Source organism: Haemorhous mexicanus, chromosome 5, assembly GCF_027477595.1.
Source record: "Haemorhous mexicanus isolate bHaeMex1 chromosome 5, bHaeMex1.pri, whole genome shotgun sequence".
NCBI lineage: Eukaryota > Metazoa > Chordata > Aves > Passeriformes > Fringillidae > Haemorhous > Haemorhous mexicanus.
In genome coordinates, this window is record NC_082345.1 from 1747666 (window position 1) to 1770000 (window position 22335).

Below are 22335 nucleotides of genomic sequence, written 5' to 3' on the forward strand. Positions count from 1 at the left end.
GTGCCCAGAGCCTGTGGCTGATTTTTCCTCCCAGCAAACCTTCCTCCTGCCCCGTGCTGGGGGACAGGCTCCGTGCCAGAGATCCCTGCACCTTCCAGGTGGCCAGGTCAGGTTTTGTGCTCCCCTTGGCTGGTGCCATGGCAGAGGGAGCTGCAGGGCAGCCTCCCCACTGCCCCTCACACCCAGGGGGACACTGAGGGGCAGCAGCAGCAGCTCTGGCAGCCTCCTGAGGAGGGAGGGAGCTGAGGGGCAGCTGCAGAAACGGGGTCTGGGTGAGGGCACAATGCCCCTCCCCTGCTGTAGGAAATCCCCTCACTCAGCAGAAAAAAAGGGTGAGCAGCGTTTTCAGAGCTGTTCACGTGCCAGAAAAAAATTGGTGGTCTTTGCTTTTGGGGTTCACAGTGAAAACTGCAAGAGGGTGAACATTTTCAGAGTGGCTACTAAGATACTGCTTCACTGATGATGGAGTTTGGCCTGGAACACCACTCACTGGGCAAAAGCACGGTGGAGATCTCAGTTTTCCTAAAGCCTGGTCTCCTTTTCTGGCCAGTAAGTTGACTGAATTAACTGGTCACTATTGACAAAATGATCTTTTCTGCTCTTTGTCCCACAGGTGCCTCTGTCCCCGTTGGCTGAGAGGGTTTCATCTTGTGGAGGTGACCTTTTTCGGAGAACCCAAAGGACAGCAACACTGAAGAAAATGGACACCGTGCCCAAGACCAAAGTCAGCCCCAGGTACACATACCTGAGAGAGAAATGATTGATCAGAGCCAACACACGAGCAGAAGGCATCAAGGACACATTGATCTTTCCATCAGGTAAGGCTGGGTAAGGACACCTCAGTCAAGGGGGTGACCCTGGCGAGGGGAGTTTGTCAGCTCGCCCAGGTCAGGCACACAGGGCTCTGTGCTCAAGGAAGCATCTCAGGCACTGACTGACCTCCAACCCAATGTGCTGCAGAAAGAACAGCACTAATATTTTAGGGCAGTTACTCTATTTTTTAATATCTAAACAGTACCAGTGATGACCAGACCATTTGATGGCATTTTTGCTTTGCAGGCATAATGACAGCAACAACAGCAGCAACAATAACATCAGAATGTTTTATTAGCAAAAAGAGTCCCAGCTGAGATTTTGCTCTTTCCTTCAAGTTTTCAGAACAAGATGTGCCCTTCTCTCATGTTTATTTTCCTTGTGGTGGGAGAAGGGACAACCTGTTCTCCCATTCTCCTCTTACCACTGTTATTCCATTCTTCATTTCTGGAGAAGCCTTTCACAAATGCAGTTCAGACAATTACCATCCTCTAGCAATAAATTGATAAAGACAACTCTGCACTTAAGCCTCTAGATAAGCCAAGCATGTTTTGTGGCACCTTTGCCTTCCATTTTTAGATCCAGCTCCAGCATGGAGAAAAATGAGGTTTAATAACTTATTTACACACACACACACACACACACTATGACAGCAGAGATATTGAAAGCTGAGGGAAGCTTTAGCATAAAATTGAGGTGTCAACACAACTTTTTTTTTTAATGTGAATTATTAAGGGACAATTATTTACAGCTGATACTGAAACAAGATGATCCACCCTTCCCCCAAAAAAGAGATTGAATCAAAAGAGTGAAATGTGAGCATTATTGTTAATATTGTTAGTCAGAGTTTTTAATTCAGTTTCAGATCTTTCACTCAAAATTATTAACACAAATTCTGCTACCAGTGCCAGGTGTGGATGTACTTTAAGGATAAAAGGTAAAGAAGGAAAGGAGAAGAGCTGTTACCTGAGTGCTCTGGAGTCATAGAGTCTGCATGCTCCTCTTCCCCCACATCTTTTGCTGCCCCATTTCAGGCAAGTGGTGTCTATGGCTACTCCAAAATACACTGGGGCTGGAATCCCCGCTGGGTGTGTTGAACAAACAGAGAGAGGTGAGAAATTGGCTGTGCAGGGTGATCCGTTTGGATCTAGAGGCAGGCTCATGCAGAACATTCAATGACACCTCCCAGCAGCAATGACACTTGCACACTGGCTGGGGAAGACGTGCCTTGGGCTGCCCAGGCACACACCACCCTTTCCTCCCTGTGGGAAGCCAGGAAAACATGACAAAACATCAAAAAGCCTCTGGAAGTCCCTGGAAGGAGTGCTGGCCATGGTTTGGTTTCCTCACCCTGCGGGACATCTCTGGGGAAAAAAAAAATTGGAGATAATTCTCCTTTTTCAGCCAAGCCTGTTCAGGCTGGGTGTAGGGTCTCCTGTGTGCTGGGTGGGAATGAGAAGGGACAGAGGCAGTGGGGCTGCAGGAATCCCCCAAGTATCTTGAGATCCCACTGTGGCCAACCTACAGCAGTTCTTGGGGCTGATGGACAGGAAAAGCCCTTTTCATGTGCTGATGGGCACATCCTGCACTCTGGAGTGCCTGGGGAGAATGTAAGCCTGGACAGAAAATCCTGGCCTGCCAAGGTGCAAGAAAGAAACCACCAGCTTGCTTTGATGCAATCTCATCCAGCTCATCTCACCCTGCTCAGGTAAATAGGTGACTTGCTTCTTGCTGATTTTTTTTTTTCATGAAGACCCAGAGGATTTTGGAATTTCCAGTTCATTGGGAGCTCATCTTACCCTTAACTTCAGGTGGCTCTGCCACAAGGCTGCAGTGAACCCTGCTCCCAGACACACCTGCAGTCTAATTCCCTTAGAAACTACTGAATATCTGCCTGAAAAGCAATCACACATTCTCAGCCACAGCTGTTCTATTTTGCTTTTTGCTGAGCAAGGGGACAAGATGTAATTTTGATGTTGGCTTCATAGTCTACAGGATCACATCTCTATAAATATTGGCCTTGTGTATTTTAATTATTATTATTACATATATATAATTTATTATATAATAAATAAATATATTATAGAAAATATTTATTATAATATATAATAGTATATAGAATTTATTATATAATAAAATTTTTATAATAATAATAATAATTATATTACACTAATTATCTTTAAATAATTTAATCATAAATCTGTGATTTGTGAAGTACAATTTCCTTTTTCCAACATTCTTTTTTAAAAAATCATATGATATCTACTTGCAGATAGACATTGTTCTTTCCAACAATCAAAATCAATTCCAAGATAAATGATTAGTGAGGAGTGAATTAAAACCTACTCAGGAGTACAAATGGACTTACCAAGTACTCTTATTGCCAGGGTGTAGATACCAAGTGCAAATGATTTCAAGTGGGGTTTAATGCACCTGAAAATAATAATAATAATAATAATAATAATAATAATAATAATAATAATAAAAGGTGTGAACTCGAAATAAAGCACCAGGTGTATATAATTAGAACACAAATAGAAAGCAAGAGAAAGGAAAGAAACGTGACCTTTTCCTCCTTAATGTCATGGATTTGAGCAAACTGCAGAAAAGTAAAAAAGGTGATAAAACCAGAATAGCATCTAGGAATTCTGAACACCTACATTCAACATCACATTAAGATGGTTGAGGACTTTCAGATGATATCAGCACTGGGTGTTACTTACACAGGACAAGAAAACTGCCAGGGAAATCTTGCATCCAGTGGATGGTTTTGTTCAGTCGACACTCCCTGAAATTCAGGATCCAGTCCCAGGCTGGTCCAAGGTATCCAGGCCCTCCCTTTTCACTGCCCCCTGTCTAGATCAGGCTCACAGCTCCTCTAGGGGTGGGTCCTCCAGGCCATGCTCTGACAGAGCAGACCACTGGCATTTGGAGCCTGCTGAGGTTCAGGGTGAGTCCCACACTCACATCCAGCTCTCCTGGCTCCAGATGAGCCCTGCTCCAGCCTTGGATGCTCATCCTGGCTCCTGGAGGGAGGGAGAGGAGCTGGGCAGGGGAGAGCTGCCTTCCCCAGCCTGCTGTCAGCATGGAGCCTCTCAGATTTGCAGGAATCACCTCTGCCCCAGCAGCTGCTCAGACCTGCTGCCCCTCCAGCACCCACCAGACTGACCATTACAGTCTGGTCATTATTTGTGCCTAATCCAGCACAAATCTGGGCACAGGTTTGATTTTGGCAAGTGGGCAGTGCCAGGCACGTGGTCAAACAAGGACGTTTTTGGTATGTGGGGTAACACATTTATCAATATGGTGATTAATAAAACCTCTGCCACAGTCATTCTATTCAATAATAAATATATTTAAATAATAAAAAAAGAACTGGGCTGAAATTGAATTTCTCACTGGGGATGAACATAGCACTCTGGAGATACAGTCTCTGCCCCTGCAAAAATTAATGTAATTGGGAGTATGTTTAAAAAAATAATAAAGACATTTCAGAAGTAATTCTGTTGTTCCTCACCAGGGGTAGTTTTCAGCACTTTATTCTCTAATGCCCTGGCTGTGGGTTCTCATCACACAATCTATTGACTTATACAAGCCCTGCCATGTATCAGGGCATGGCTGTAACATGATTTTAAGCTGGAAGAGCAGCGTCTGGCTCCCCTGCTAGACACCTGCTGCACAAGCACTGCTCAGCCTAGAGTCCCTCTAAACAAATCTGAGGGCACAGAGAGCAAAAAGTGGAAAATAAAACCAATACCTGGATATTTGATATGTGTTTCACAGGATTTATATCCTGCAAAAAAATATTCTCTTTCAGATAAAAAAAAAATTGTTTTATTCTTTGTATTGTCTTTGCAAGGAAACGGGAGCTCTTTGTGAGGCTGAGTGATAGCCAGACCTCCTAGGGAGATCTGAGACTTCCTTTTCACTGCCTAAGCCCTGCTATTAATAGCTGGTGCTTGAACAACAGCTATCTGAACTGCAGGGCTTTTGTCTCAAAGCCTCAGGGCTTTCCCAAGTTCCTTGGCTCCTGTAATTACACTGATTCCACCAAAATGACATTTCAGCAAATGACTTGGTCGCCAGCTGTAGGCACATTTCCATGACTTCAGTGTGCAAACCATCACAGTAAATGTCACTAAATCTTCCAGGCTTTGAGGGATTGAGCTGTATTTGTCCTCCTGGCAGGTGCAGTGATGGCTGCTCATCTGAAACATCAGCTTGCTTAAGTGCTGGAATCTTAACAGAGGTGACTGAATAACTTCTAAAAGTGATCATTGGAAAAAATACATTATGAAGCCTGCAACTTGACCTTGGGACTATTTGTGTCAAGGAAAATTTATTTTCATTCTGGTAACAGAAGCACACTTTCAGTTCAGCCAGATTTTTTGAGAAAGTCAGTCAGTGATGGATTTTGAAAAAGACAAAAGTAAGCATGAGCTTAAAGTGAGGTTGTGCCCAAAGGTCATTTGCAGTGCAGAAAAAAAAAAATAAAAAAGGGTTGAACTTAGTGAAACACGTTTTATTTAGCTGCACATCAAAGGTGGATTCCTTCAATCCAGCAGGAAAACACATAACTTCTCAGTTTCAGTTAAATGTCTCTCAAAGTAAAATGATTTTCAACAGCAATAAAAGCATTGGAGCACAACCAATAAAACTGGTTTTCTGATTTCATATAACAAAGTGGTTTAGCATTGTAACTGAAAACCTTCCTAAGCTTTTCTGACTAAATTGATTAAGCAGTAAGATCCCCAAGAGAAGTTCTTAGGGCTGAGAAGGGCAGGCAGCTCCTGTGAGATTTGAGCTGCATGTGTTCAGTTATGAACATCTCCCAGACTCTCAATTTTTTAGGTAGTGGGGACAAGAAGAAAGCAGGAGGTTGAGCATGGCTACCACAGTTCTGAGCCCTGTGTGGTACCAGATCTGCACATTTTCCACCAGGTGCCTTATGGATAGAAGGGAGATTTGATGTAGAGGGAAAGGGGAAGGGAACTGCAGCCCTGCACAGCTCTATGCCCATATTTATCCAACCACAGAGAGCAATCTGGCACAGACCCTGAAGGCTTTGCTGCAAGCTCTCCACTCATGAATTGTCACAGACATTTTCTGAAAAATCCTTTGCTTGATTTTTTGTCCTGAGAAGCTGAGAAGCCTCAGAGGAAAAGAAAAACAATAATTATCTGCTGCTGTGGAATGCAACAGGTGCATCTGTGATTGGTCCATGTGAGTTGTTTCTACTTGATGACCAACCTCAGGTCCAGCTGTGTTGGGACTCTGAGCAGTCACAAGATTTTATTATCATTCCATTCTTTCCTTTGCTAGCCTTCTTTCTCTTCCTTTAGTAAAGTTTTAATATATAATTTTCTTTTAATATAATATATATATCATAAAATAATAGATCAGCCTTCTGAAACATGGAGTTAAGATTCTCATCTCTTCCCTCATCCTGGGATCCCCCAAACACCACCACAATGAATCATCCTCATCCTGGCACAGGGACAGCTCAGTTGTGCAGGAGCTTCAGTAAAAAATGGTCTAAAATGGATTAGAGTGTGATTGCTCTTGGAGAGAGCCCCCGGGCAGAGAGAGATGCTGTGAGGTTTTGCAGCACACCTGCAAGGTGTGTGAGGAGAGCTGTGCAGCTCGTCACACCTCACTGGCAGGGCTCGTGCAGGGCAGTGGAGAAGGATCCCCAGCTCAGCCTTTTCTGAAAGTCTCTGTGTGAATGTTCATTCTGGTTCAAGGACTGTGATGGATCCCTGGCTGAAGTCCCATTTTTTATGTAGGTTTTTCCATACAGCCTGTGTTCAGCCAGTTCTGACTCTGGCACTGTCCATGTGCTGTAAAGATACCAGCAGTGAGACAGGGCCTGCTCCAGAAAACTGAATCCAAAACCAAGGAGAATTTGGGAGCAAGAAAACACAGCTCTAATACTAAAGATTAGTTAGACTGGATTTACTCTTGTTTTGATTGAGCAGTAGAATGTGCCCATCTGGAAATAATTTGGAAAAAGGAACTGAGAAAGAAAGGTTTCCAAAACAGAGCAGAGCAGGAGTTGGAATCCAAAAATTGCAAGTAGCTGACCAAAATCCAGATTAAGCACTTGTAGTATGAAATGCTTTTTGCACTTGCTAAAATTAGCTTCAAAGCTTACAGTGATGGACAAATAGTTCCAGCAGCTAAATATGCATTGGGACAAGCATTCAATAAATTTGGGATTATCACAATAGGAAAAAAAACCCTTATGCTAAAACAATTGTTAAAACAAGGAGAAAAATCTGGGAGAGAACAAATATATGAAATCTATTTAGAAATCTAACAGATATATAGAATATGCCACCTTGCATTGCTGCAAAACATTTCCCAATACTGGGAATAGCAGGAGGGGAGGGAGTGCCAGCCAGGTGTCAAAACACTTTGAAAAGATTTGGCAATTTCAGCAGGAATTACTCCTTACCTTAGGAGCAGTATGTACCCAGGTGTGCCACCTACTGACAAAGTGTATGAAGTGATAACTGAGATCACTAGGAAATACAGAAACATTTTGGGACACTCCTTTCCTTTTTGACACGGTCCCACCACAGCTGAGGAGCTTTGGGAAGATGCAGAGGTTCCCACGCAGCTGCAGTTGAAAAATACCTGGAAGAGAGCAGGCAAAAGTGTATGAAAACCTAAATGGTGGGCAAGTGATGTTTAGGAATTGCACAGTCTGGGTGGGTGACAGTTTAAGTCCAAAGTGGGAAATGTTTTATGAAAGGAAAGGCTTATGCAATGAAGGAGAAAATTATAAAGTATCTGCTGTTGATGAATTTAGTTATTAGGGCTTTTTCCAACAGTCTTGGTAGCCAAAAGCTCAAAAAAAAAAAAAAAAAAAAAAGCCTCCAACAATTTCTGCTGGTGATTTCTGCTGGCAACAGCAAAGTGAAAAAATTTTTAATGTGGGTGGGATTGCTAAAAACCCTGAGTTCAGGGCTGAAGAGGATGGTCTCAGTTTAAATCCACTTTGACAGACCTGGTTGTATCAGAAAGAGTGATCCCACCTCACATGGAAATGAAGGATTTTATGGTGTTTTTCTCAGTGCCCTGTATCAGAAATAAAGGTCCTACCTCACACAGAAATGAAGGATTGCCTTACACCCTGTATCAGAAATACAGATCCCATCTCACACAGAAATATCAGAAATAAAGAACCCATCTCACAAAGAAATGGAGGATTATCTCACACCCTGTATCAGACATTCCCATCCCCTCTCACACAGAAATGGAGGGCTGTCTCACACCCTCTATCAGACATTCCCATCCCATCTCTCACACAGAAATGGAGGGCTGTCTCACACCCTCTATCAGACATTCCCATCCCATCTCTCACAGAAATGGAGGGCTGTCTCACACCCTCTATCAGACATTCCCATCCCCTCTCTCACAGAAATGGAGGGCTGTCTCACACCCTCTATCAGACATTCCCATCCCATCTCTCACAGAAATGGAGCACTGTCTCACAGCCTGTATCAGACATTCCCATCCCATCTCTCACAGAAATGGAGGGCTGTCTCACAGCCTGTATCAGACATTCCCATCCCATCTCTCACAGAAATGGAGGGCTGTCTCACAGCCTGTATCAGACATTCCCATCCCATCTCTCACAGAAATGGAGCATTGTCTCACAGCCTCTATCAGACATTCCCATCCCCTCTCTCACAGAAATGGAGGGCTGTCTCACACCCTCTATCAGACATTCCCATCCCATCTCTCACAGAAATGGAGGGCTGTCTCACACCCTCTATCAGACATTCCCATCCCATCTCTCACAGAAATGGAGGGCTGTCTCACACCCTCTATCAGACATTCCCATCCCATCTCTCACAGAAATGCAGGGCTGTCTCACAGCCTGTATCAGACATTCCCACCCCATCTCACACAGAAATGCAGGGCTGTCTCACACCCTGTATCAGACATTCCCATCCCATCTCTCACAGAAATGGAGGGCTGTCTCACAGCCTGTATCAGACATTCCCATCCCATCTCACACAGAAATGGAGGGCTGTCTCACAGCCTGTATCAGACATTCCCATCCCCTCTCTCACAGAAATGGAGGGCTGTCTCACAGCCTCTATCAGACATTCCCACCCCATCTCACACAGAAATGGAGGGCTGTCCCACACCCTGTATCAGACATTCCCACCCCATCTCACACAGAAATGGAGGGCTGTCTCACAGCCTCTATCAGACATTCCCATCCCATCTCACACAGAAATGGAGGGCTGTCTCACAGCCTGTATCAGACATTCCCATCCCATCTCACACAGAAATGGAGGGCTGTCTCACAGCCTCTATCAGACATTCCCATCCCATCTCTCACACAGAAATGGAGCACTGTCTCACACCCTCTATCAGACATTCCCATCCCATCTCACACAGAAATGAAGGGCTGTCTCACAGCCTGTATCAGGTGTTCCCATCCCATCTCTCACAGAAATGAAGGGCTGTCTCACAGCCTGTATCAGACATTCCCATTCCATCACTCACAGAAATGGAGGGCTGTCTCACACCCTCTATCAGACATTCCCATCCCCTCTCTCACAGAAATGGAGGGCTGTCTCACAGCCTCTATCAGACATTCCCATCCCATCTCTCACAGAAATGGAGGGCTGTCTCACAGCCTGTATCAGACATTCCCATCCCCTCTCTCACAGAAATGGAGGGCTGTCTCACAGCCTGTATCAGACATTCCCACCCCACACAGAAATGGAGGGCTGTCTCACACCCTCTATCAGACATTCCCACCCCATCTCTCACAGAAATGGAGGGCTGTCTCACAGCCTGTATCAGGTGTTCCCATCCCATCTCTCACACAGAAATGGAGCACTGTCTCACACCCTCTATCAGACATTCCCATCCCATCTCACACAGAAATGGAGGGCTGTCTCACAGCCTGTATCAGGTGTTCCCATCCCATCTCTCACAGAAATGAAGGGCTGTCTCACAGCCTGTATCAGACATTCCCATTCCATCACTCACAGAAATGGAGGGCTGTCTCACACCCTCTATCAGACATTCCCATCCCCTCTCTCACAGAAATGGAGGGCTGTCTCACAGCCTCTATCAGACATTCCCATCCCATCTCTCACAGAAATGGAGGGCTGTCTCACAGCCTGTATCAGACATTCCCATCCCATCTCACACAGAAATGGAGGGCTGTCTCACAGCCTCTATCAGACATTCCCATCCCCTCTCTCACACAGAAATGCAGGGCTGTCTCACAGCCTCTATCAGACATTCCCATCTCTCACAGAAATGGAGGGCTGTCTCACAGCCTGTATCAGACATTCCCATCCCATCTCACACAGAAATGGAGGGCTGTCTCACAGCCTGTATCAGACGTTCCCATCCCACCCCACACAGAAATGGAGGGCTGTCTCACACCCTCTATCAGACATTCCCATCCCATCTCTCACACAGAAATGGAGCATTGTCTCACACCCTGTATCAGACATTCCCACCCCATCTCACACAGAAATGGAGGGCTGTCTCACAGCCTGTATCAGACATTCCCATCCCATCTCACACAGAAATGGAGGGCTGTCTCACAGCCTGTATCAGACATTCCCATCCCCTCTCTCACAGAAATGGAGGGCTGTCTCACAGCCTCTATCAGACATTCCCACCCCCTCTCTCACAGAAATGAAGGGCTGTCTCACACCCTGTATCAGACATTCCCACCCCCTCTCTCACAGAAATGCAGCGTTGCCTTACGGTGTTTTTCCCGGTGCCGTTGGACGCGCGGCAGCCGGCGAGGCAGGGGGACACGTAGGTGACCCCATCCTCCCCACAGATGGGGTCCCAGTCGTTCCTGGAACAGGAGCAGCCTGAGTTGCACTCTGAGAACAGGGCTTGCTCGTGGTCACTCCTGGGTTTAGCCCTGTGGAATAAAAGAGGAGCTGCAGAGGTGCTGCCAGCGGATGTGGAGGGAACCAGGATCACCTGCAGGGTGATGCTCTCTGCCAGGAGCACCTGGCTCACCTTCCCTCCTCAGCCCATTAAATGTTGTCTCTTCACACCCACACAGCAGTGTAAATCCTCATTTCTCTGTTATCCAAAGGTTTTCACACTATCTCACCATGTATTGTGAGATAGTATGTACTTTATTACAGGGGACAGCTGCCAATTTATATTTGTGCATTTTCTCTGATTTTCTAAGGTTTTGGTTATGCAGCTTTAACACAGCTAGGCAAGTGGCACAGAAGGGAGTGAGTTACTCATGGGAATTGGTTTCTGTAGAAGTCAGCAAGGAGCTGATCAGAATAGGATTCATCCCAAGTGAGTGTCTGATACCTTACACGACAGCTCTCTGTCAAATTCAGTCATCAGGCACCAGTGGAGCAGCTGCTGTGAGTCAGTGCAGGAAACTCCTCCCAAAAAGTCAGTTTTACAGAGTAATAGCATGGGTAAAATGTTACCCTCAGGTGCATCTCATGGTTAATCCATGAATCCTTAAGTTTTGAGTTCAAAGGCTATTAAATGCCATTCATTTACAGTGGCACACAAAGGCAAGAAACAATTAATTGAATCTCTTCCCCCCTGCTGAGCTACTCACATTTCCAGGAATCACTGGGCTCAAAGGATGGGTCCCATGGCAATAATAATTAAAAAGTAATCAGAAAAATAATCTGCCCTTGTGACAAAAACCCCACAGGTTTATGCCACAATCATGAGAGGGTCATGACACAACACCCGCTGGAATGGAGAGGTTTCCACCAATTTAAATCAAATTTCTGGGAAGCACATTCAGGTCAGCCACTCTCTTTTCAACAAGATGCACTTTGTGAAGCTAAATGAGGAAGGAGCTGGGTTTGCAGAAGCCCTTTCTGCCCTGCCAGCATACCCGTGGTAGGACACAGTCAGCCCGGCCACCTCCGAGTTCCCACAGCCCATGGCAAACAAGGAGAGCAGCAAAAGGTAACCAAGGAAAGAGGATGCCAGGGAAAGCTTTGCAGCCCCCACAACACCGACTCCAAATCTCTTCATGATCAGCCCTCCAGAGAATATGCCAAAGGCCACAGCAGGAATGTTAATAAGACCTGAAATCAAGCAGAAAATTCTGTATTAATGAAGACCCCGGGTCGATAGGCTAACCTTGTCAGCCACAAAAACAGCTGCAGCAATCAGAGCAAAACATAACAGATCTTCAGCCAGGGCATTTTATTTTGTCCAGACTCAGACTGATCCTTGGAGTGTTGCAAAGGTGCTGGGACAGCTTTGAAAAGCTTCCTCCCAAGGACATGTGTCATTGCTGGTTCTTTGACAGAGAGATTATGGATAAAATTTAGATAATGCTCTTCCAATTTCTTAAACTCGGTGCTTTTTTCCAGAATTAGTTTGTCAGTGGAGTCATCTGCTGATTCCTAGAAGACAAATTTAGTTCTTTCTAATGTTACAAAAGCCAGAGCAAGACCTGTCTTTTAAAATTCTTTTTAGTGCTTCAGATTGCTCTGACAATTTTGATATCTATCAGAGATTTTGATAGAAACTGTTTCTTTAAAAAAAAAAGGAGAAAGAGTAAAAGAGGTTGTGAAAGAGAAACAAGCACTGTGAGTTTGAGTCAGCCCTCAGGTTTCTTAGGAAGGGAGGATTTGGAGAGAAAGGAAAAGGAGGAAGAAAAATCACCTTATTGCAGGGACAGCCACTCAGCAGGATCAGGATCCTCCCCTAACCCAGCCATCACACACTCCCTGCTGGATACAGTCCCTGTGCCCAGAGAAATCCAATTGTTCTTAATCCTCACTCACTCTGCACATACCTGAAAGCTTAGCTCCAGAAAATCTTTAAATACAATGAGAAGTACTCCCCTGAATGTAGGGATTGTTTTCTGGACTTTCTTTGGCCATCAACTATACTTGAAGATTTCTCCTTGCTTTGAGGAGTTTGGTGCCAGGAAATTCCAGCTTCTATCTTGAATGGAATTAACATAGCACAATGGATCATATCAGCTTTTCTGCACATGTGGACCTCTGTTGCTGTGCAACTAATGCTGCTCTGCAACAAGGCAGCTCCCTCTGGGCTGGGGAGGTGTAAACCTCTTTGCTGCTAATGCTATTGAAGCCCTGGACCTCTGGAGCTGAACCCCACATGCAGGTCCAGCAGCTGGGCAGTCCAGTCCAACCCTCATGGAGTCAGCTACAGAAATGTTGATTTCTGTACCCAAAGGCTGAAGCAGCTTCTCTCTTTGTGCTCAAAGGGACAGCCTGGGATATGGCTTGACTTCCTTTTATTTAACACCAATCTCTGCAGAATCACCCACAGCACTCACTGAACTGATCTTTGTGTTGTTGGAATAAATGGGAAGGCACCAAGGCAGCAGATCTGTCTGATGATAAATTTATGTCAACTGTTTTAAAATGATTTCTCAGTTATTTTCTTGCGTTGTACATATATTATGTATGTACACATGATGTAGAGGGAAAGGGGAAGGGAAAGGACTTCTCAAATTTCCAGTGCAATGGGAATTAGGATATCAAATCATGTAAACTTTGACAGTAACTCTTGCATAGATAAACTCAGAGTTAATTAGTGCAGAAGCAGAAATGAAATAACCTTCCATAAGCTATTACTTAAAGTCAGACAAAGAAGAAGAAGAAGAAATGAACATACCCTAAAAAAAATACAATTTTCCTCTATGTATATGCCACTCCTAAAATGTGCATTTTAAAGATATCAAGAAGCAGCTATAGCATTACCTATAACAAAGTTAGTTTTTGAAGATGTCTGCCCATACTGTTGCTCAATATACTTGGGCTTATATGTCACCATGCCAATTAAAGAATTGAACTGGATAATGCTTGCACACAAATACAGAATGTAAACTGGGTTCCCAAAGAGGTTCTTCAGGGATGGCAAGAAGTCTGCAAGACAAAACAGCAGAAATAACAAGCAGACCAGAGAGAGAATAACTGCTGGAATAATGCCTTGTAACATGTGTGCCCCTTCCAAAAAACCCAAAACTGCAAAACATTTCAGAGGGAATCTGTCAAGTTCCCTGATGCTCCTGACAGCTCCCCCATTCCTGGAGGGAGGAACAGTGGAGGAAAACACTAAGCATCAATTCCCCAGTAGAGATATCTTGTTTTAAATGCCTTCTTTCCATCATAACCCAGAAAATGATTTGGTTTCTCTGTGTCCTCAACAGCCACAACACTTAATTTGGGGCAAAAAAGTGCTCAGCACAGCTGACAGTAAGCACAGAAATGTTGAGGTGCAGATTCTGAGGGAAAATGCTTTTGGCAAAGCATGGCCAAGGAAATGCAGTTGTGCAAACCTGCTCCTGTCTAAATCCAGCCAGCCTCCTCTAAAACTGCAGCTGCTCTGTGCCCATCCATATTCTGATCAGATATTGTACATGTTTTCCTAATGCAGGAAAAAAATAATTAGCAAAACCCAAGGGTTGGGGTTTTTTTGAGCACCACTTCTGCAGCAGTCACTGCACGTGAATAAAACTTTTTTGCAGAGCTTCATGATGTGTGCTGGGCCACTGCTGTAATTTTACAAATCTCAGCCATTTCTCATGCAGCAGCAAATCCAGGGAACATTGACGAGACCTTTTTGTGTGTGCTGTGGAGCTGGAGAGTGAAAAAACTGAATTCTGAGACCATTAGGATAGGGACTCAGAAAGTACAACATTTTTAAGTCTAAAAGCCTTTCAGAGAAAATCTGATCAACCAGGAAGAAAACTCCAGTGCTTTTGCCTTTTGCCATCTCTGCAAGCCTCGCTCGCTGCCAGGAGGATGTGCCTTGCTCCTTGCTCTCCTCGATGATGAACCTGGAGTGCTCAGAGGAGCTGCTGGAGTCCTTCCTGCCCTGGGGCCTGGGGAGGTGCCTGGGCAGGAACCAGAAGGGGATGCCAGCCAGGATGCTGATCACCCCAGCGATCAGGTAGCCCAGCCACCAGGCCCCCACCCACTGCACGTCCTTGGGGCTGATGCTGACGCTGTCTGCAGGAGGGGGAAAAGGAGAAACGAATAAATGGAGGAATGTGCCCCCTGTAGATGGAGTGACAAAGCAATCCTTCGCCTCCTAAAACAAGGAAAAAGGCTCAGAAGTTTCTCTCCTCAATTAGGTAAAAAGACACCTCATAGGACCTGGGGGTCACCTCAAACTTAAGGGTAGCTAATTAGACAGAAGCCAAAAAGTCCTGCCTGAGCAATTTACTAGAAAAAAGAGAACAAAGGAACTAATGGCTTTTGTGAGGTGTTTTACCAGGAGCAAGAGCCTCTTGCCCCTGGCTCGGTTTTTCTCTGTAAAGAGCTTTGTTATTTTGCCTTTTATTAAAACTTTTCTGTTTCCAACACTGCCACAGAAGCCATCCTGCTGCTTTTATGCCATCTGAGGTGGCTGAGCTATCTCAGGTGGGACAGAGATCTCCAAGAGCTCATGAGACCTGGCTCGAGGAGACCCTTATATCAAATAAACACATCTGGAGGATATATATAAGGATATATAAGGATATATAAGGAAGGTGGGTTTGCAGGGTGGTTTTTCCAGCCAGGTCCAGCTGTGCTCTGTGTCACCATGAGTGTTTTACAGGAGCAGCTGTGGGGACAAGCTGAGGACTCACTGACTGCTGGCCCTGGCACTGCTGTGCCACTTGCACACCCCTGAGATGCTGCAAGCACCAGCACTTGTGCAAGTCCAGGTGGCCACTCACCTGCTCCCAGCCAGGCTGTTCTGCACGAAAACCCCAGGAAAAAACTGTTTTCCTCCTTTTTTTTTTTTAATTTTTGTTTTCTCAAAAGAAGAGCAATCAGGAGATTTGGTACCCCCTGCCAAACCACTTTTCTAGGCAACAACAGGATATTAAAAAGGCACATGCAGGACCCTGAGCCTCAGTCCAGTTTCCTCCTGGCTCCCAGGATGTCCCCAGAGCCTCCTTAGCAGAGCATCTCCTGGAGGCACCTGCTGCAGATCTGCTGGGGCAGAGGAAGAGTCAGACCTCCTTCTTCCTCTACCCCACCCTCCTTGCCAGCCTATTCTGCATGGACCCCTACACTGCTGTCCTCCTTTCCATCTCACAGGGTGCCCCCTCTACCCCTGCTAGCCCTTCAGGCAGAGATTCTTGGCCAAAAACAGGCATTTTGGAGCCTGACTGATTTTTTTTAAAGCCTGAGTGCTCTGACTTACCCAGCTCCACAAAGCCAATGTCAACGTAAAGTTTGGCACACAGGGATCCCAGGAGAAAGCCAAATATTGGCCCTATGATTGCCACTGTCTGCACACAGCCTGGAAGGGAACACAGGGCACTGTCACACTCCTGAGCTAAAGAGGGCACAGGCTCTTCTGCACCTGACAGCAGACTGTGGCATGGGATGGGCAGCAAGAGACACTCATTGAAATATTGCACTGAAACACACTGAAATACTGAAAGACACAGTTACACAAATTGAAATGTTTCCAAGAAGAAAAAAAGTCATCAGTAAAATTTTCCCCACGATGATGACACTTTTTATTGTTATCCAATTCAAGAGTTCATTCAGCCTGAAGGAAAAAATGTCAGCAAACTGAATGACCTGAACTCAACAGCAGCACCAACCCACAATTGCCAGAAATGCTTCAGCTGGCAGTTTCACAGGAACTGGGGAGCAAATGTCATTTTTTTAAAGTTAACTGATCACTTTCAGTTGAGGTAGGCCCTGAACAGGCTGGGAAATCACTTTGCTTTGGCTTCCACTATTAATAGGTGTCAATACACCCCCAGCCAAACTTTCTGAACACTTTGAATTTGAAAAAATTCACCTGGAAATCTGGGAAGAGTGATTCTCTTACTGAGAGAATTGGATTTTTTCCCTTTTGCCTGGCTGGAAACTTGTCAAGAGCAGATGCTGAGGAGATAGGACTTTTTGGTGATTGATATTTCGGGTGAACGTGCAGCCATCAGTCAATGAACACAAGAAAACAGTGATCCCAACCTCCTAAAGCTTCAGTGCTATTGTTTATAATCCTTCATGAATCTGGAGGGAATGTTTTGAGTGCCCACTGACATTCTATTTTAGGTGCTTAAAAGAGAGAGCCTGTTTTTATCACTTTCCAGAGAACTGAATGTGCACAGAGACTCAGCAGTCCACATCCAGAAGAATTAGGAAGATTAGGGTAACAGCAGGAACCCAAGGTCAAATTCTTTCACCAAATTAAGATAATAGAACTGTGCTGGTATAATTAAATGGGTCCCTTGGGTGTATATGACTGTTAAATAAACTTTAATGTTGGAAATTATGCAAACAAAACAATCAGGGCAAGTTAATTCAATAACATTCATTCCACTATTCAGAACGAGTCAATTCTCTCCTCTGGGGAGAAATCCACGAGGAAAAAGAAATTCTATTTATTTTACCAATATATAAGGCAGCATTCTCTTCAACAGCATAGTCATCAATGTAAGCAATTCCCAGGGGCTGGATGGGGGTTTCACCTATTCCACGCAGGAGGTTTCCCAGTAAAACATAGATCCACATGGAGGAGCCAGCTTCCTTCTCACACCCTGGGGGCACAGCAAAGACAACAACCACGGGTTTGTAGTGGCAGTGTGACACTGAGAGCTCAGGGCTCCTGAAATGCTTCTGCTCTGGGAGAAACAGTAGGAAAGCTGTGAAATAGCTGGAGGTAGAGAAATTTTTAGCAGGAGCTGCCTCAAAGTACAATTTTGCTGGCTTGATACATTTGCCATCACATCCCTTTTTAGAAAACTCTTTCACTTCCTTCCAATGGAAACAGGGATCTCCTGACAGAAAGATTTGGGAAACATTACTGACAGCAAGCACCACCAGCCCCAGGTTTTAACAGAGACAATTCTCACCTGCATTTATTTTGGCTTGAGATTTCTCCAGGGCTGAGAGTGGGGTTTGGCTTTTATCCTGCAGACATGGAGAGAGGCTGACAGTTGAATTGATGGTGGAAGGGAATCTTTCATACCTGTATCTGTTTGGAAAACAAACTTGTATTTATCCATAAGTACTGATTGGAAAAAGTCAAGCAGATCTCTGACTACCAGATAGAGCTAAAGCACTTAAATGCAAATTTCATCTGCATCCCTGGGAATCCATCTGGATGCATTGCCAGTGGTGCTTCACAGGGGACAACCAGAGCTCTGTTTGTACTGCAGCTACACAGGAAAATTGTCCCACAGGTTCTTTGTGCATCAGTGATTCATTTCAGTTTAACAGGCACTTTGCTCTACCATGGTACATGAGTTTGGACTGAGATTATCAGACACTGGTGTATCCTCTGGCTTGTGCTGAGTTCAGTCATCATTTCTGTTCTGTCATTTCAACAATTCCTAAACCACACCAAAATGTGGCCAGTCAAAATCAGAGACTAATTTTAAAAAAAAGCTGATTACAACTGAAAAGAGCATACATGTTAAATGATTTGCTCTACTGTAATAAATCTTTTACAATAAAAATTTAAATTAAGTAACCCCCATCCCCATATGCCTATTTCTATCACCATAACCAATGCCTAAATGTTTTAGTGAGTGCCATTCAGTGTGCACAGCCCAGCTGGAAACAGGGATCACTTTGCACTTACCTTCCCATGAAGAACTGGGGCATTGCAATTAGGAATGTTCCAGCTGACATAATTAAGCAGCCTGCTCCAATTATTCTTGGCCTGTGAAGCTTTGCTCCAAAGTAGCTCACTAGAATTATGATTAGGAGGTTCCCTTTGAGAGTACAAAAGGAAAACTGAGTTTTACTGCTTGCTGCTAAGAGATCCCCTAAAATCACAGCTCCCAGGGTGTTTCAGGCACTGATTTCAGGGAGACAGGGCTGGTGGGAATGGCCTTTCTCCTCCTTTCCAGGCATTCTGCAGGAGCCCAGTGCCTCCTGTGCCAGGAAAACCATAAACCTTTGGATAAACAGCTGGAAAAGAGGAGGAAGCCTGTGCCAGGTGAAGAGAACAAATAACCAGAAAGGCAGAGAAAGGAGGAATCAAGCTGAGTTTCACACCCTTAGGCTAAGATTTCATTCCTGGGAGTACCACAGGCCACAGAACACCCTTGAGATAAATCCAGTGATCTGAACTTGTGAGACAATGCTGGAAACCTTAGGGGGAGAGGGAAGGAGAGGGACTGGACAAGAAATGTAGATTACTGTTCGAGGTTTGTCCTCCTGCTGCTTAAGAGATCACAAAGGACAAACACCTGTGGGGCAGGTGGATTTCTGCCTGCAGAAATCCATGCAGGAAAATTCTCATTCAACACTCAATGTGTTTATTAGTATGAATTAGCCACGTGCTTAGCTTATCAAATTCCAATTTTTTTTTGTGTCTATGCTGAATTACTTGTATTAGCAACCTTATCCTACTGAACATAATCACACTGATAGCCCCACTTATTTTTACCAGGTGAATCTTTCTCAGTTTTGTTTCAGGGAGATTCATTAAATCATTCTCCAGAACAAACTGCCTCCCTCTTTTTTTTTTTTTTCTGAAAACAAAAATGTGTTTCTACAGCACATACCAATTTCAAAACTTCCATCAATAACACCAACCAAAGAGGAAGGGATGTCAAATCTTCTTTCTATTTGTGTGATAGTACTTTTTAGGTAACTTCCTGACAGAGCTTTAGCAAAATAAACAAAAGACAATGCACCAAGAAATACCTGTGAAAAAAAAAAAAAGGGCAGTGATTAAAATCAGGCAGTACAGAAGAAATATGAATTATTTTTAAATGAGTTCTGCATTCCTACCTCTTCTGTTGCCAAAACCAGTATTTCTCCTACTTCTCATTAAATGCTAGATTGCTGATTTGTTCATCTTTTATGAGCAATATTGATAAAAATGGAATTGACCCTCAACCATTGCTAATGTCAGGTAGATCCCAAAGCTACTGCCCTGTTGAAAGGCAGAAACCTGTGATTTTCTCTTACACAGTGACCAGCTGGGTAAATGCCAAGTGTGCCTTGGTGGGGAGGTGAGTTTTTGGACATTTTAAAATATGTTACATGTCCTGTGAGATGAACCTGCCAGGCAACTCTCCTCCAGGCTCATCCTTCCCCTGCAGTCTCTAATTCATGCATTTTCCTCAGAGTGCACCCTGCCTTTTGCACCCTCTCCCCTCCCTTGGTTTTGCAGGGACAGTTTTCTCTCAGCTATCACTGCATCTGATTTAGCCTGTCCTTCTGAATCAGGAGTAGAAATTCAACTCTGGAAATTGATCTCTTTTTACAGGGCTCTGGTATGCACTGCAAAGGTGCAGACTGAGCCCCTTGCCCACAAAACCACCCTGGAAGAGGAGGGCTGGTCTGAAGTGCCTGTGGTGGGAGTGCAGGGTCCTCAGAGTGCAGAGCTCTGCTCCTGCAGCTCTGTTCCTACATCTGCCCTCACTGGAGGCAGCCCAGCTGGGTTTGTGTGCTCCACAGATCCTCCCACACGGTGCATTGCTCCTGCAAACCACAGCTTTGCTTTCTGCCTTCAGATACAGGTGGTGTTTGCTCAAAATGAATACAAATCTGGTGCTTTCTGTAAAACCCAGCCCCAGAAGTCAAGAGACACAGAAAGGTTGTATTTGAATAGGAGTCTAGAACCTTGTGCAGCTCCCTAATCCTCTCTGACAATCACACTCCCAATAACCAGGTGCCCTGAGCAATGTGCTCACCTCCAGAGCAAATCTCCTCACATCTCCTTTGACAAGGCACAGTGGCAATGACATCACTGCTGAATGCAAATTCTTGTGTTAAGGCTCAAAGATATCTCTGTGTCACTTTATCCAGGGCTGGCTATCCCTCCTTCAGGAGCAGTTATGGGTGAATAAACATTTACAAACCCTCCCTGGGTCTTTTTTCCTACAGCAGCATCTCTCAAAGGACTCTCTAGCTCAAATATTAGCATATTTTACATTTACTGTATGTTTATGCCCTTGGATTTTAAATAGCAATGTGACAGCACACAAGGCTTTTTTCAGGAAGATTGTATAGGTAAACTACAACTTGAAATGCTTCTGAATGTCTTTGGCACACATTTTTTAAATGAGTTTGCAACTGTCCCAGGTGTGCAGGGGTGGAAAGACACTCCTGAGCTAGGGCTGGGACACAAAGGTACACATGATTTCACATTCTTCTCTGGTTTGTCAGTGCTTGTAAGCAGATATTGCACCACATCTTTCTGGGTAATGAAGGCAATTTTAAGAACCAGGAAGGCTGATAATTGGTAAAAATAACCTGCTGTATCTGGATATTGTGTTCTTAACACATTAGGCAAAACCTGAAGTAGACTTCTTCATGATTTAAAAATATCTTTATTAATTTCATTCTGGCTCAGCAAGACCTAATTAGAACTCAAAAAGGGTTAGTTCACCAAAAAAGAGAGAGGTTTTCTAAGTTCCTACGGGAATACATCAGTAATATCAGTTTGGGTTCCTAGAAGAAACAACTTAAACGAGAAAGAAGCTGAAATATTATTGCTTTTCTATTTTTGGAGCTAATAAACTGATTCCTGACTGGCTAATCTGTGCCTGAAGTTTTATTCATTGAGGAGATTGGGTTATCATTGTAGCAAATGGAGAAGCAATGACAGAATTATATTATGGCACAAAATTTATTTAACAACAACTCATTTTCCATTTCAAAACAAAACCATTCAAAATTTTCAGACTTCAGGGCAACTATTGCTCATTTCACTGGCTGTACTGGGAGCTGGATTAATACCTGAAAGTAGATGTGTGCTTGAGTGAGTGGGAAAAACAACAGAAATAAAGACTGTGCTCCATGAAAAGAACGAGGCCAGGCCAAAACCTCATTTCTCATGTAACTCAAATGATTTTTGTGGTGATTTTGAGCCCTCACCCAGGAGGGTGTCAGGAGAAGAGGCAGAGGCAGCAGCAGAGCCTTGTGCTGCCTGCTGTGCCCCCTGCCCCGAGCAGGGAGCTGCAGCTCCCACCAGGCAGGCACAGCCACATCCTGAGGCTCTGAGCAGGGACCTCTCTGCTCCAGGGAAAACTTCTGGGGGGGGAGAGAGCTGGAGATAAAACGGTAAAAAAAAAAAAGCAACACTTCTGCAGTTTCATTTCAGTCCCCTCACACAGAGTTCTCTTGAACAAGGAGCATTGCAATCAAGCTTTAATAATACAGCACTCAAAACACACAGACCAAAACACAACATTAGTTTGGAGAGCCCAGCACACTGCCATGGCTACTACCTTAAAAAAGCAACAGTCCTAAAAAAGCTACTATCATCTCAAAAAAGCAATCTGCACTGACAGCTGCCCCAGCTGTCTGCCCTGCTCTCAGCTTCAGGTGGAGCAATAAGGAAGACAGAGGGACCTTTCAGGATGGATCTTGAAGATCTCACAATACACAAGCCTCAACCAAGGAATTATATTGATGACTGCCAAACATTAGGCAAATACAGATCTGAAGAAGATTTTCTTGTGAGTTAGAAATGTGTCTAATAATTTCATCCTGACTCAGCATGACATAATCAGAACTTATAACGGGATCATTCATTTTAAAAGAAGGAAAAAAGAGAGAGATTTTCTAAGTT

The 22335-nt window shown here is 44.4% G+C and overlaps 1 protein-coding gene across 2 annotated transcripts in view; it reads right to left on the reverse strand.

Annotated features, from left to right (window-relative positions):
• Positions 1-271: 271 nt before the first annotated feature.
• Positions 272-22335, reverse strand: part of SLCO1C1 (solute carrier organic anion transporter family member 1C1) — a 22289-nt gene continuing 225 nt past the window's right edge. Inside the window, exons 2-14 of one of the 2 annotated variants that reach the window (XM_059847848.1) lie at positions 19316-19457; positions 18385-18517; positions 17654-17775; positions 17192-17338; positions 15985-16083; positions 14553-14798; positions 13548-13712; positions 11696-11891; positions 10567-10732; positions 7271-7452; positions 3182-3246; positions 1780-1897; positions 272-745 (exon numbers count right to left, since the gene is read on the reverse strand). In XM_059847848.1, coding sequence (XP_059703831.1) covers positions 523-745; positions 1780-1897; positions 3182-3246; positions 7271-7452; positions 10567-10732; positions 11696-11891; positions 13548-13712; positions 14553-14798; positions 15985-16083; positions 17192-17338; positions 17654-17775; positions 18385-18517; positions 19316-19457 — 2004 coding nt within the window. In that variant the 3' untranslated portion in view covers positions 272-522. The remainder of the gene's footprint in view (positions 746-1779; positions 1898-3181; positions 3247-7270; positions 7453-10566; positions 10733-11695; positions 11892-13547; positions 13713-14552; positions 14799-15984; positions 16084-17191; positions 17339-17653; positions 17776-18384; positions 18518-19315; positions 19458-22335) is intronic. The other variant, XM_059847850.1, reaches the window with a different exon arrangement.